General features: G+C 39.5%; 1 protein-coding gene across 3 annotated transcripts in view; it reads right to left on the bottom strand.

The window, feature by feature from the left end:
* SLC2A9 (solute carrier family 2 member 9) overlaps positions 1–16,602 on the bottom strand; it is a 313,753-nt gene that overhangs the window by 90,036 nt on the left and 207,115 nt on the right. For all 3 annotated transcript variants that reach the window (XM_036763747.1, XM_036763748.1, XM_036763745.1), the window contains 2 exons: positions 15,288–15,389; positions 4,008–4,083 (listed from right to left, as the gene is read on the bottom strand). In XM_036763747.1, the coding sequence (XP_036619642.1) occupies positions 4,008–4,083; positions 15,288–15,389 (178 nt within the window). The remainder of the gene's footprint in view (positions 1–4,007; positions 4,084–15,287; positions 15,390–16,602) is intronic.

Below are 16,602 nucleotides of genomic sequence, written 5' to 3'. Positions count from 1 at the left end.
CAAGAATGTGGCGAAAGGATTCTCCCCCTCAGTCCCTTCATGGCATGTTTGTAAAAAAAAAATAACAGAGATGGAAAGAAAGGCAGAGAGAAAGGTGAGAGAAACAGGGGGTGGGGATGTCTGTCAACTTTGGCAAACATCTTTTCTCTAAATCCACTGGGGACAAAAGTTTTCTGGAGCAACTTGGACAATCCTCTCCTGTTCCACGAAGCCCTACAAAACAGGGGCCTTTAGGATTATTTACAACACAGGTACTGGTTGTTCCTTATGTATGTGTCTTGAAAGACTAAAGCATTTTCTTCTAGGCTCCCAGGTTCATGACCAGTGTTATCTTGGATCCTTTGCTCTTCTTCATTCCACATATCGATCAATTGCTCCATTTTACCATTTTTGCCTGTATACCATCTCTCACTTCCACCACCCTCTCTGTATTCACACAGCCACTGCCCAATATCAGCCTCTCATCACCCTTCACCCTGATAATGGTGAAAGCCTCCCCACTGGTCTTCTTGCCTCAAGCCTCTCATCACTCCAGCAGATCCTCCACAGAGTTGCCGAGAAATATTTTCCTCAGATGCATATCTGACCACGTCACTTTCCTACTCAAAGTCTAGGGGCTCCCTATTGCCTCAAGAATAAAATACAAATTCCTCTTTTTAGATTTTTAAAGCTCTTCACAATCCGTTAACACCTATCTTTATAATTCTCTTTTGCAGAACTCCTTTTTTTTCCCCAGGTGCAGCCAAACTGGCTTTCCTCTTGTTCCTTACATATAACACTATGTCTCTATATTTATACCTTTGCACTGGCCCTTTCCTAGGCCTAGAATGTGCTCTTTCCTCATCTCCATATTAAAGAATCCCTTTCTTCCTTCGAGACTCAGACACCAGTGTACATGAAGCCTTTCCGGATACCTAAAGTGCTAGCGCTCTCTCCTCCTAACATCTTGTATTTGTTCTCTTTATATTTATTCTGTGTATAATATGTATGTCTCCCCTATTAGAATATAAGCTCCTTGGGAAGAGTGATTATTTCTTTCTTTGTATTTAAATTCATAGTGCCCTAGGGCACAGTGCCTGGAAGGACATGACTAATTAATGTTGGTTGATTATTTGATTGAACTCGATGCTTTGCACAAAGTACAATATCTTAGAGAATAAAAATGGAATGGAAGTAGGCCATAAACTATTGGAGCAGGCTAGCTATTACAGAATAGAATGCCTGAGCTGACAGAGACCCGAGAATGCAGGGTGCAGAATGAAATGATGGATGGGACTTCAGAACAAAGAAAGGGAGACTTGGAAAGCACCTTAGAACATTGAGTTTAGGGTATTCGAGCTGCCCAAAGCCTTACCTTAAATAATCTAATAGCCTCATTTTATGGACCCAAGTCACTTGCCTAGAGTCCCACATTGAGTTCATGGAAGAGCAGGAACTGGAACCCTAGACTGCTAACCCCTGCAAAAACTGTGTTTTAGAAAAATACCCCTGGCACAGCGGTGGCCAATTTTTCTTTCACGAGTAGTGAGGAATGTTTAAAAAAATGTATTGCCTTTTTGTAGTGGATATTTGCTCGGGCCCCAGCTTAGCTTCACAATCACAGAATCCTACTTGTTACATACATATATATGTGTGTGTGTGTGTGTGTATGTGTGTGTGTGTGTGTGTATGTATGTATTTATATATATACATATATACATACATATATATGTACATATGTATGTATATACACATGTGTGTGTTTATTGCTACCTTTGCACAAAGACATTAGCACCTGTGGAACAGGAAGAAAGGCCTGAAGTCAAATGCAGACAAAAACTGGGATTGAGGAGACTGAGGAAAAGATTTAGTAAGAGGAGACCAGTTGGTAGGTTTTCAATCTATAATTTCATATGGGATATAGTTGTTTTATTTAAAAGGATATTACACAGGAGTCAGAACTCAAACTAAAACTAAGGGTGGGCAAAGTTGGTGGCTGGCAGGGTGTGGGAACAGGAGAAAGGGAAGACTTCAATATTTCAGTACTTCAATAGTGTGTGTGTGTGTGTGTGTGTATGTGTGCACGCGTGTGCGTGCAGTTTTTTTTTAGTCAGTGCAGTATCCCCTTCACTAATCAGTCAACAAATATTTATTAAGTGCATGGCACTGTATCAGAAGCTATAGATAAAAAGGCAAAAATGAAATATTTATTGCCCTTCAGGAAAGCTCCTTGAGGGAAAGCTCCTATGCTCTATTGGGGAAGACATGTATACCCGTAAGTATATACAAAATATGTGCAAAAGTGAGGCACACAACAGTTCCCTGGTATTCTTATAGATAGTCTTTATGAGTTGTTTTTATCCCCTGATGGTCAAACTTTTGATGATGAGACAACCTACAGGTATTTGAACCTCGGATGACACATACCTAGTCCCTTTATCTGGCCCATACATGAAGCTTTCCCACCTTAGTAGAACCCACCATAACTTGTACTTCACAGATAAAAAGCCTTTGAGAATCTAGTCATCAAGGTAAATTCCAAATGGATACGTGATTTAGACCTAAAAAGTGACATTAGAGGACCAAAGAAGAAATAAGCTTTTAGACTTATAAATAAGAGTTCATGACTAAATAAGGGATTGATAGGATCATAGAAGATTAAATGAACAATTTTGTTTATACGAAATTGAACTTTTCATAAACAAATTGAATGTAGTTTGCATGAGAAGAGAAATAGAAAACTGGAGAAAAATCTTTGTAGAAAGTTTCTCTAATAATAGTCTCATGTCCAAATTACATAAAGAACTGCTTAGAATTTATAAGAATTCAAGCCATTACTCAATGGACAAATTGTAGGAGAATATGAACAAGCAATTTTAAAAGAAAGAAAGCCAAACTTTCAACAACTGTATGAAAAAAATGCTCCAAATAATTATTAGAGAAATACAAAATAAAGCAACTCTTAGGTTCCACCTCACATTCAAAAGATTGGCAAAAATGACAAAAGAAGAAAATTTCGGGTGTTGAAGAAGCTGGAGGAAAATAGATGTGCTAATGCGCTGTTGGGGGAGGTGTGAATTGGTCCAGCTCTTCTGGAAAATGTAGACATGCCCCCAAAGTTAACTAAATTGTGTCTATCATTCGACACAGTGGTACCGCTATTCCTACTCAAAGAGATCATGGCAAATATTCATGACAAGTCTTTTTGTAGTAGCCCCAAATTAGAAACTAAAGGTGTACCCATCCCCCATAGTGGAATATTTTTGTGTCATGAGAAATGATGAAACGAACAGTTTCTGAGGAAACTGGGAAGACCTCTATGAACAAATGCAATGAAATAAGTAGAACAAGGAGAATAAGTTATACAATAATAATAATATCATAAAGAAAAATTACTTTAAAAGATTTTAGAACTGTAGGACTCAAAATGAAACATTTCATTGACCTCCTGACAGGAAAGTGATGGACTTAAAATAAAGAATGAGATACACGTTTTCGGACATGGCTGAAATGTAAATTTGTATACTGGACTACACATATTTGTTATGAGTTTTCTTTTATTATATTGTTAAACTAAGCAGGTAGTGAGAGAGAGAGAGAGAGAGAGAGAGAGAGAGAGAGAGAGAGAGAGAGAGAGAGAGAGAGAGAGAGAGAGAGAGAGAGAGAGAGAGATATTAAATGCTTGATAGACAAATGAATAAATGAATACATTTTTAAAAGAACCCAGGATCTCAAGCAAAGTCTTCTCTGATCCTCTCGGTTGTTAGTGATCTTTCCACCTCAAACGATCTTATGTTTACCTATCTGATCATGTCTTATATTCTCCCAGTTGACCACAAATTCCTTGAGGTCAGGAAATTCTTGTCTTTTTGTCATTGTAACCCTAGCACCCGATACAGTGTGTTGCATGTCCCAGATATTTAATAAATGCTGGCTGAATTGAATGGAATGTTCCATGCTTCTGTGAACTCTGGGGCTAGGTGCTGAACAATACTAGGGTTTATTAGGGGAGAAGAAAAGTACCTTACCTGGCCCACTGCAGAACGAGGCAATTATACCCAGGATACAGACAATGCTCAGGTAGGGGATCCAAGAAGCCTTGTCCTGAAAGAAAGCATTGACAATTTATCCAATGAGGGCTCATGAGATGAAAGAGATTAGCCTGTTTCTTTCCTATCATCCTGGAAAGATTTTGAATTAGGTTGTCTATGTGATGCCAAATTACTGGTTTAATGGAAAAGTTAGAGTGTGAAAATCAGTGAAAGGACAAATTAGTCAAACTGGTAGTTGGCCATCTTGTGAACATAGCATTTCAGATTTTCATTTTTTGACTTAAAAAATATGATGAAGACTGTCTCCACTCCAAAGTTCTCAAAACATTTCACTAAGCTCCTTTGATTAGGTACATAATTATTTGGAAATCATCATTTTCAAAATGTCATTTTGCTGCCATTTCAAATCTTGCTCATTCTCCAAGTCCAGCTCATCTCATGCTACAGTAAACCTTTCCTGTCCCCAACCCCACCCCAGTTCACTTGATCTTCCCCTTCTCTGAATTCTTACTGAATTCAGTTTAATATTTTGCAAGATCTAAGCCTTCCATCATTGGGATTCCCCCTGCCTTTCCAAGATCACATGTACTCCTTCTCACACTGTATACTCTAGTCAAACTAGACTTCACTCTACCAAATACTCTGTGTGCCATCCTGTCTATATACCCATGTGTATGTTTTCCCATATATCTCCCTCCATCTGATTTATTTGATGAATTCTCATTCATTCTTTACAAGCTAACTCAACCTTCTGCATAAAGCTTTCTGTCTGGAAACAATCTTCCTCCCTCAGACCTCACATAACATTTTGTTACGCACTTCTCTGATGTATAAACCATGTATTATTGTGTATTATAGTTATCTATGATTATATCTTTATGTCCCTATTAGACTATAAACTCCATGAGGGCTGGGGCTATGTCTCATTATTTTGGTTTCTCCCCCACTGAATAGTACAGTGGTCTGAAGACTGTTAACCCTTAATAAATATCTCGAATTGAATGTCTTTCTCTCCTTGCTAGATTGTAAACTCTCTGACCAGAGAGATAACCCTTTACATTTCTGCTTTCCTCATAATGGAGGAGTTAATTCAGATTTGGGGACATAGCAAGATTGGGTTTCTCTCATACCAACTGCCTCTCTCTCCCGCTTCAGGTTGTACTGGAGAAGTCAGAATATTCCTTGCTCCCCATTCTCGACTCTCCCTCTAGCACCATCACTCAGCAACCTCTATTCCTTTGAAGTTTGTACTATACAAATTAACTTCCAAGTCAATTCCAGGGAGACATTACTCACTGCCCTTAGGTCATTCATTCTCTCCTCTCTCTCAATGAAATCAGTGCCTCTCCTTCTCTATAACCTGACTTCTGCCCTCATACTGAGGGACTTCAATATAGAGAATGATATTCTCTCAAATATTCTGATTTCCCAGTTCCTCAATCTACTCAATTTCCTTGACCAATTCCTTCACACCGCCTCAATTACACACAGAGATCATGTTTGTTCTCGCCATCACTCACAAATGTTCCACTCCCATGCCAATGAACTCCAAAATTCCTTTATCTGATAATAATCTTTTTCATTCCATATTTTCCTTGCCTTTAGATCCCAAACACTGTTCTTCATCATCACTCCACTCGTCAATACTTTCCCAGGCCATCACCCCCAAACTCTCTTCTCTTACTAGTCTCAACCAGCCTCTTAGATAATTGATTCTATTCTCTTTTCCCAAGTCCCTTGACTCCTTGTCATGCAATGCTAAATCTCAATCCTGGATTACTTCTGTCATCCATCTCCTTTGCTTCTATTCACATGTTGCTGAACAGAGTTAGAGTCAAAACCATGCTGATTGGGTACATGAAAAATTTATGTTATCTAGTCTCCTCCAGGAACTCATGGCATAAAGGAAACCCTTCTGCTCCTTTCTAATTGATTCTCTATGTCACACATCACAATGTCTGTTCTGAACATTTTCATCATTCCTCAACCTCCTACAGGACCCTTTCCCCAATTCTTTTAACTGAGAACATCATATTTGACTGAAAAAAATAGGGACATTTGTTGAAAATGCTCTCTTCTCCCTTTTTTCTCCCTCTGACATCATACTCCCATCTCTGCAGAAGCCAAACACATACTTGATAATATTCCTTTCTGACTTTTTCAGAAGATTCCTTTTCCTGTCCTCTTCATTCTCTCTCCAATATTCACTCTCTATCTCTGGGCTTCTCTCCTCTTGTCTACAAACACCTTCATGTGTTCCATATTCTTAAAAAGCTTGCATCCCATCCTACCATCTCCACTAGCTATTGCCCTATATCTCTCCTTCCTTTCGCTACTAAACTTGAAAAAGTCATCTATAATCAATGCCTCCACTTCCACTTTTCTAAACCCATTATAATCTGGCTTCTAAACTCATCGTTCCATTGAAAATGCTCTCTCCAAAGTTACCAATTGCCAAATCTAATAGCATTTTTTCAATCCTCATCCTTCTTAACCTCTAAGCAGAATTTGATGGGGTTGATCACCCTCTCCTATTGGATGCTCTCTCCCTTTCTGGGTTTTGGTGGCATTGTCCTCTCTTTGTTCTCCTACTCATTTAACTAATCTTTCTCAGTGTCCTTTGCTGTACCTTCAGTCTTGCCAAGCCCCCTCAATATGGTTGTCCCCCAAAGCTCTGTCCTAGGCTCCCTTTTGTTTCTCTATATAGCCTCCCTTGGTGCTCTCACCAGCTCCCATGGGTTCAATAACCTTTATACAAATAATTCCCAGGTGTATATATCCAGTCCATCTTCACCCTCATACTTTTGCACTGGCCTTTCCCCATCTTTGGGATGCTCTCTCTCCTCAATGTCAACTCTTGAGAGTTCTGGCTTCCTTTACAACACAGCTCAAATGTCACATTCTGCAGGATTCTTTCCAGTCCCCTTAACCATTTGAGCTTTCTTTTCTAGTCTTCCTTTCCTTCTCCTCTGATACGTAACTTTTGATTTCTATGTTTGTCTCCCTACTAGTATGGAAGCTCTGTGAGGAACTTTCTTTGTATCTTCAGTAGCACAGTGCCTGGTACATAGAAAACACTTAATCCATCCTCTCTGACTGATGGATTGATTGATATAGTGAATGGGTCTCAGGCCCTGTGAAGTTACCAACAGTCAGAGATCTTCGCTCTATTCTTCCAAGTAAGTCAGGAAGAATGATACAGAGGAATGCATAATGGAGTGAGACTCAGAGGACCTAGTTTAAAATCCCAGCTCTCTCACCTGGGTAAGTGACCTGAGCAAGCCACTGACTTTTTGAGCCCTGATTTCCTAATCTATAAAATGACAAGGCGGATGAAATGATCACAGAGGTTCTTTTCAATTCTAGATCCTATGGTCAGAGGATTTAACCCGGATTTAAGGATCAGGGGCATGGGAAAAGGTTTAGGCTAATTCCTCACACTGAAATACAACAACAAAAATTTTCCCTTATTCCACTGAAGCCTTATTAAGAAATAAAGTCTGAAAAGGTTGGTGTTGGACCCTGGCGGTGAGGGTGGTTTTGCAAGCAATAATGTCATGGTACGGAGGAGAGAGTATTTGATTTGGGGCTAGGAGATGTGGGTTCTGAGCCCAGATTGGCTATTTATTAGCTGCATGATCTTGGGGTAAATCTCTTGGGCAACAGAACATTTAATGTCTCTGGGCCTTGCTTTTCTCATCTGCAAAACATAAATGTTGGACTAGATAGGTCTGAGGTTCTACACAATCCAAAATTCTATGAAGATCTTTGAATTGGAAGTACCCTGGACTCACAATCAGTATGTATTTTGACTAGCCAACTTAATAGCTGTGTGACCTTGGAAAGGACATTCATTTCAGCCTCTTTCCTCATCTGCAAAGCACTATATAAATATAAGCTATTTATAATTACAATAATAATTATGATTGTACCAGGTTTGGAAACCCACATGAATCACTTCAACCCTTTAAAATTCATTTGTCAAAGAACTGATTACGTGCATCAGAAAAACAAAGTCCCAAGACATCTTCATCTCTTGTTGATGCTAACCTCCCATCTCAAATCCTAGCGGTCACAGCCCCAGGAAAATGAAAATTAACAAAGTTGACCTCAAATCAAACTGCACTTGATAGTAACCTTTTATGTCTAATGTAATCAGATGGTAAATCTGACACACCACATTACCAGCAAGCAGTAGATTTTTGCCTCATGCATCACTGTATTTTTAACTATACAATCACACTGTTTCATAGCTTCCTTTCATTAAATGGCAATATTATCTTATTTTTGCATCAGACACTGCTGCATTATTACTGCCTTTTCCTGAAAACATCGAGTACCTGAGGGGCATTCGACAAATGAGAAATAACCATGACTTTCATCTTAGGGATCTCTAGCTCAGTCACTAAAGTCATTTGTTGAGTTACAGGGATTCTGTCACGTATTTCTCTCTTACTCTCCAGTGCCCAAAAAAGAACAGAGCACACAGTAGGTGATCCAAAAATACCTTTGGTTCCATTTAAGCACTTATTAAGAATCTACTGTGTTCGAGGCATTGTGCTAGGTTCTGAGCATGCAAAGACAAAATGGAAAACAATTCTTGGTCTCAATAATAAAAAAAAGCAATGTATAAGGCTTTTTTTAAGGTCCACATTTGAGCCACACAGCAAACTCATGAGGTGGGTGCTATGGATATTAACATCCCTACCTTATACATAAGAGAAGTTAAGTGATTTGCTAGGCACACAGGTAGTAAATGTTAAAGGCCAGTTTTGAACTCCCAATCCAACACTCTTATCTACCACCACAAACTGTGGGAGCTTACATTTTAGAACTGGGGAATAGTGGGGGACCATTTAAAAATTAATGGAATCGAAAGAAGCAAGGTCTTGGTTTCAGTCCAACTTCTGTGCGTTCTGAATTTGTCTCTTTGTTCTGAGATCGCTTTCAAAGGATTTGACCATTTTCGACCTTGTTAGATACACTACTAACAGGCATCATGACTGCCTCGGTCTCGCCTCTGAAGCTTTGGAAAATTGATGGCCTTTGTGGGGAGATGGCCCTCTCTCTTTCTTCTTTTTCTTAAATCGTTTTCTCTCCTGTAGTTGCCTGAGTATAAATGTTAGCATGGTAATTAGGGGGATCCAGCAGAGACAGGGAAGTGAGTAATTGTGTTGCCAATCTGGCATATGGAGGTGGCAATTAATTGGGATGGTTAAAGAGAAAGCAGGGTGGTTACTCTTGCTAGTGGATTTAAGACCAGCCACAATCCTGGAGGAGGATGCAAAGCATTATTTCTCAAGGGAGGAATGGCTTGTACTCTCAGCTGGGCAGTGTCATCAATAGAGCTATGGATTTGGAGTCAGAAGAACTCATTTTGAACCTCAGCTCTGCCCTCTCCTACATGTGTGACCTTGGCCCAATTACTCATCCCTCCGAATCTCAGTTTCCTCATTTTTAATATGCAGATAAAAATCGCTGCCTTGTTTTCTTGGCAGGGTTAATATCAAGAGAGTGCTTATAAATTACTATACAAATGTAAGCTGGTATTATCATAAGAGATTAATCTCATCCTTCTACCTGGTCTTTCTCTCTCTGTCTTCTTTCACACTCTCCTCAATTAATTTTCCTTATTCACAGATCTAATCATGCCACTCTTATACTGTCAATGGCTAGTTATTGCCTACTGAGTCAAGGTCAAACTCACTAGGCCCCACAATCGAGTGCCACCTTACCTTTTCAGATTTATCTCAGGTTGCTAGCTCCCAGATCCCCTCCACTTTGACAGAGTGGACTACTCAGTATCATATATAATACCCAGTTCTTTCCTGACTCTACACTTTGCTCACATGGTTGCCCCTGGTCTCTCCCAACCTCCACTCTCCTTCCCACGTTGAAATGCTATCTATCTTTTAAAGCCAAATTTAAATTCACTCCCCAGATGAAATGTCTGTCTTTCCTTACATCTCACAATAGCATTGACTGATATTTGAATAGAACATGAAGGTATTCTAAGCATTGCCCTCACAAGCACCCTGTAAAATAGCTACTGCGAGGATTATTACTCTTACTTTATAGTTAGGGAAACAGGTTTTGAAAAATGGAAGTGACCTGACCAGGACCACACTGCTAGTGAGCATTAGAGCTAAGATTTGAACTCAGATCTCCTGCCTTTCAAATTAGTTTCTTTTTCTACTGCAGTGCTTCTCATCGAACTTTCTATGAATTAGTTTATGTTATAGTTATCTGTGTTTCAAGGATCACAGATAACTGGGATGGAAATGCACCTGTGGTTTCTCTAGTATAGGAAACTCCCAGGTGAGAAAACTCCTTTTTACCAATGCAAGTCAGCTCTTATTCAACAAAGTATGGTGTTGGAAGATGTCAAGTGACTTCCCTAGGGACATATAGTTAGTGTGTGTCAGACGCAGAACTCAAACTCAGGTCCTCCTGAGGACGGTGCTCTTTGCCACACTGCTTCTCACAGATAACTATAACCCAAAATAATGTGATACCTTCTTTTTTAAGTTATCTGTTTATGTATTATACCCCTTTACCAGACTATAATCTCCATGAGGGCAGGCCCTGTGTCTTATTCAAATTCCTTTATTTCTCTAGCACCTAGCACAGTGCTTGTATACAAGAGGTGCCTAATACATGTTTACCAAATTATTGAACTGAGTGACCATTATTAATATAACTCAAAAACTCCAGACAGGTTAGTGACAAAATTGCCTTCTGCTCCAGGGAAACACAAGACTTCCTTACGTCAGGAACCTTGAATATTTTCATATACATGACAAATATCTTTTGTGTTGATGACATTTGTTCATCATATCTGAGAAAGAAGCTGTGAAATCAACATTTAAATGACAATGATTCCCCTGTGCCCTGGCCTCACTCTGGGGAAATCAAAGCACTCTGCTGATATTGAACCAAGTTTTCCTAGCACCTGGCTGCTCCTTGTGAGAGAAAACTCTGTGGCGGGTGGAAATTCTTTATCTAAGGTCCCTTTCTCCTCACTTTAACCAGGGCTCAGGGCCACCTGCCATGGTAGTCCTGGCCAGCCTGCCCAACAATGAGCACGACCTTCAAACAGCCTTTGGTTTGGCATCAAGTTGTTTGGGCCATGTTAAGCAGATTTCTTATCCACCTCTTAACCTCATGTTGCCCAAATGTAGAAACTGCCTTAGGAAAATTCGTGCTTTCTCTCTTAACAAAAGGCATATGATTCTGATTTAATAACAATAAAAAGTACTTTTGTCCTCTGAAATCATGGTGGTTCGTTGCAATAATCACAATTATTAAGTCTTTCAAAGTTTTTTCCTCTTATAATGTTGTTGTTATTGTATATTCTCCTGTTTTCCTTTTTCTGAGGGGTAGGATGAGAGAAAGAGAGAGAGAGAGAGAGAGAGAGAGAGAGAGAGAGAGAGAGAGGGAGGGAGAGAGAGGGAGAGAGAGAGAGAGAGAGAGAGAGAGAGAGAGAGAGAGAGAGAGAGAGAGAGAGAGGGAGGGAGGATAAAATGCCTGCTAATTGAAAAAATAGAATTTAATTAAAAATAACAAAAGGCACACAAAAGGAAAAGTATACTATAGCCTACTCTTTTTTATTTGAACTCCTGAACTCTGACTGTTCCTCCTCATTACAAGGCAGGAAAAAGCCTTAGTAGAGATGCACCGGAGAACATGTTCCTTCTCAGAATCTCTTATCATAGTCATTCTCTGACTGAGAGTAACCTACTCCATCTCTTCTTCAGTAACCTCTTGAAATCCATAGGCAAACGATGTAACTAAGGGTTAGCTTGGAGATCTCCATCTTTCTGAGATATTCACAGATAGGACTCATGCCCTAGGATTCCAGTTTCATGAAAAATCATGTGAGAGCCATGAGACTCATCCAAAAGGAAAATAAAAGAATGGAACCTGACACCATAATAGGCCATGCTCACAAATTTGGGGGCTCGATGAGGTCCTAATTAACCTCTCTAAACAGAATGATGCTCCCTCATGGAGGTGCTCAGTATAACTACTGAGGCTAGCCAACAAATCACCAGAGTTAGTGGGTTACTCATGTCAACTTCAATTCAATCCATCAGACATCCAGCAAACTCCTTGTATGTCCAAGTTATTTTGCTAGGCACTGAGGACACAAATAAAAAAACAGAAATAGTCTCTTCCCCTAAGAAATTTACATTTAATACTCTGATGGATCTATGATCTAACTGGTCTTTCTATCTCAAATCTCATATCACTCTAGTCCACCCTATACACTACTGGCAAGGTAAATTTTCTTCAAATCACTTCTGACCCTGTGACTCCCTTCCTCAACTAACTGTCTTGGAATCATTTGACATGGTGGTCTACCCTTTCTTCCTGAATACTTTCTCTTCTTGCGTTTTTATTACCTAAATCTATACTAGTTCTCCCCCATCTGTTGGACTATTCCTTGATAATCTCCTTTGATGATTCATTGCTCATATCATGTCCTCTAATGACACGTGAATATAACCCAAAGCTCTGTCTTGGGGCCTCTTTACCTGTCTTTCTAATACTCTCTTTCTTGGTGAGAGTTGTCTTGAGATTAATGATCATGTCTAGGCATATGACTCACACATCAATATATCCAGACCCAGTCTCTCTCCTGAGCTCCACTGCAGTATCAACAACTACTAGACTTTTCAAACTGGATATCTCACAGACCTCACTATGCCCAAAAGAATTTGCTACCTTGTTACCAAACCCCATGATTCATCCTAACTTAACTTTTTTTTTCTATTGAGCATACTACCATTCTTCCAGTTATTCAGGTTCATAACCTTAACATTATACCCAACGCCTCACCCTCCCTTACCCCCATATCTAATCAGCTGCCAAATCTTGTCTTTTTAAAATTACACCTCTTCTATCTGATCTCTGCTCTCTGCTTATACAGCCACAATCTATTTTAAGTCTCTTCATCCCTTCCGTGGACTAATGCAGTGATTTCCTAATTGTTAGCCTGCCTCAAGTCTCTCACAATTCCAATGTATCTCCTATACAGCTGCCACAGTGATTTTTTTTTAAACACAGACCTGACCAGGTCACGCCACTACTCAACAAATTTCATTCATTCCCTAGAATATCCTGGAGAATAAAATGGAAATTCCCCTGCTTGGCTTTTCAAGCCTTTAATATCTGGTCCTGAACATAATAGACAATTATAATTATGATTGCACCAGGTTTTGAAAACCCCTATGAATGACTTCAGCCCTTTGAAATTCTAATTTTTCAAATAAATATTATAAAACAGAGACACAAAGTCCCAAGAGATCTTCATCTAATGTTGATTCTAACTTTTTATCTCACATTTTATAGTTGATATATAATATATATTTTAAATATAGTTATTACGTAAACTTATTTTATAACATGTATATGTACATGTAATATATACACATATATACATACATATGTATGTGTATCTATGTATGTATATATATGTATATCTCAAGTAACACCTTTTACATGAGGCTTTTACTGACCTGATTCCAAAGGCTTGAACCCTCTGTCCCTAACAACCTTGTATTTCTCTGCATATATGTATGTAGGGGCATATAGTAGGACAGTTAGGTGGCATAGAATGCCAAGCTTGGAATCATCTTTCTGAGTTGAAATCTGGCCTCAGACGCTTACTAGTTGTGTGACCCTGTTTACTCAGTTTCCTCATTTGTAAAATGATCTAGAGAAGAAAACAGCAAAGCCCTCCAGTATCTTTGCCAAGAAAACCCCAAATGGGGTCACGAAGAGTCAGAAACAACTGAAAATGACTGAACAACAATATGCATTATGTGTGTATGTGTTATGTGTGTATGCACATATATGTTGTTTACTCCAATGAAACAAAGATTCCTTGAGAGCAGTGACTATTTCACATATGTGGGTGCATGTGTGTGTATGTACATGTATACACACATATAGTATTTTCATGGCCTGGTAAATATTAGGCACTTAATAAGTGCTTGTAGATGGATTAATAATTACATTCCCCACATGTAAGTCATCTCCCAGGGCCCCAGGTCCTGACATCTTAGTATATAGTTGCTGAGTTGCTACCATGTGTGAGTTCAGTCTCATTCCTGGAGACCCAAGCCTCAGACTTCAATTCTTTGCCACTCCTTATTCCAGTTCCCCAGTTTTTGGAGGGAACTAAGGAAAGGCTCTACGAACATAGCACCATGGACATTAGAAGCATATTTCTATGGCTAGCAAATTTGTTTTTCCTATTCCCCTAATCTCAATGATTCAAAGTTATTGTCTCCAAGACAGAAAGCCGTCTTCCCCACTAGCTCTCCCCCTACTCTCATCTTATCTTTTTGGATGCAATTTAATCTTGTCATTCCCCAGTCTATTCCTACTCTGCATTCCCCTTCCATTGTGCCCTGGTTCAACCGTTATCCCCATTTCCTTCATCTTTGATTTCTCCTTTTGTACCCTTCTAGGTATCCCTCCCTCTCTAGAGGCTGTTGCTCGTCACAGAATCCAGAACCAGAAATGAACTTTCAGGTTATCTAGTTGTATCTCTTCATCACACAGATAAGGAAGCTGAAGCCCAGAGAAGGTAAATGACTCACTAGCACCACAGAGGTAGTGGCAGAAGCAGAACTGGGCCGAGAAAAGGAGTTAGCATAGCCCTTGATCTCTCCTGCCCTTTCAGGCGCCTCAGCCACCATTACCCAGAAACCTCCTCTTCTTTTGAAGTTTACTACATCTGCTTTATCATCTGGTTCTTTTTGCTATGATCTATCATCCCACGGGTGACTCTCCCTTCTTTCTCAAATAATCAATGCCTCATGCAGTAATCATAACACCAATCCCATCAGGTTACTGTCAGTATTTAGTAAACCTTAAAATTATATATAAATGTTATCTATTATTCCTATTGAACTTGTAGCTTCAAAAAGCACACAACTGTGATCTGGAGACCAGTAAGCCTAACATTATTATTTCAATTTTTAAAAGGTTCAACTAAAAACACAGAGTCTATCATGTGAACTACAAGATTAAAGAGGCCATTGGCAAAGCCAATAAACAAGTAGATCCTTTGACTCAAGCCATGAGGTCTCCAAGAAGGAATTAGAACAGATACATAATTTGAGGATACTAAAACAAAAGCTGCAAGGAGGCCATGTAAAATATAACAAGTCTCAAATTCTGAAGGGCTAGAGGGAAAATTACCTACACCTGTGTTACTATACAGCTACAAAAAAAGCCCCATACCTGTAGTGTCAGAGTCACAGTGAGGATTCCAAAGAAGAGGGCCATGAGCCCAAAGCCACCGATGAGAAGAGGTCTGCGCCCCAGACGTTCAATGACCAAGCCCTAAAACAGAGAGGAAAAAGAAAGTGATTGTGCTTTAAAGGACATCCCTCGAGACGAGCCCTCAGTGAGCCATTCTGGTTGAGGCTGCAGAGGCCAGGCAGCATCAAGGTCCTAGTTTGTGCCAAACACTGCTGATTCCCAAGGAAGGGAGGGAGGGACAGAGCGCGGGACAGAGGGAAGGAGGGATGGAGGGAGGGACAGATGGAAGGAGGGAAGGAAGGGAGAGAGGGAGGGAGAGAGGGAGGAAGGGAGGGAGGCCACACATTGACTACAACCAAAAATGTGCATTTCTCTGCAACTTTACCCATAAAGGAGCACAGAGTATGGAATAGGATATTCCAAAAGGCAAAAGATATGGCATTTTGGGGAATTTTTTCATTACGTTATTTTAAACTTAAGTACACAATAAGAAAAAGAAATATATTACAAACTTAAATACTAAATAAGAAAAGAAAAAATAAAAGCTTTGTCATGTGCACAGCAGAATGTAAGAGAGGATTCAAAATATATGGCAATAAATTTCCATTTCAAGAAAGCCCATATAATTAGATAGATAGATAGATAGATAGATAGATGCACACACACGTATACATATTGTGTTCAGAGCTGTCCATCTTTGTTTCTTGTGAGTTTTATTTTGTCCTCTGAAAGATACAGGCTTGCAACCAAGAATAAGTTATTCCAAAAATAATCCTGCATGAGGAAAAAGTGGTCCCTAGTTTGTCATTTTTCAACAGAGACTTTGAACCTTCCCTTGATTACATGTGATTTGACTTATCGTACCTTTACTCAACAGAAGTCAGAGCTTCCCCAAATTCAAAATGTGTAAATTTAATGAAATTTCCTCATGTTGTACTCTCTCTTCCTCCATGTTGTATTTTATCCTGGGCTTACCTACACATCAACATGGCTCTGCTCATTTCATCTGCACTGAAAAATGTTTACTTGGAGGGATGGCATGTTGGGAATCTGGCAGAAGCCACTTAATTATCTGCTTTCTGACAGCTTGTCTGACCAAGTTGAACAAAGAAAACCATTGTCAGTTAGTGGCATTGGGCTAGAGGGTAGTGAAGGAAGCTGTCTAATGGAGGGTCACTCTCTAGACCCTTGGGGAACATGGTGCCATCAAAGTCAGTACATGTGAAAGACTGTCAAGTCTTGACATGAAAACTTAGGCATAAGAAGTATCAACCTCATATGAAGGTCTTTATAG

The sequence above is a fragment of the Trichosurus vulpecula genome, chromosome 6 (assembly GCF_011100635.1).
Source record: "Trichosurus vulpecula isolate mTriVul1 chromosome 6, mTriVul1.pri, whole genome shotgun sequence".
Lineage (NCBI taxonomy): Eukaryota > Metazoa > Chordata > Mammalia > Diprotodontia > Phalangeridae > Trichosurus > Trichosurus vulpecula.
This window is presented reverse-complemented; position numbering and strand designations above follow the sequence as displayed.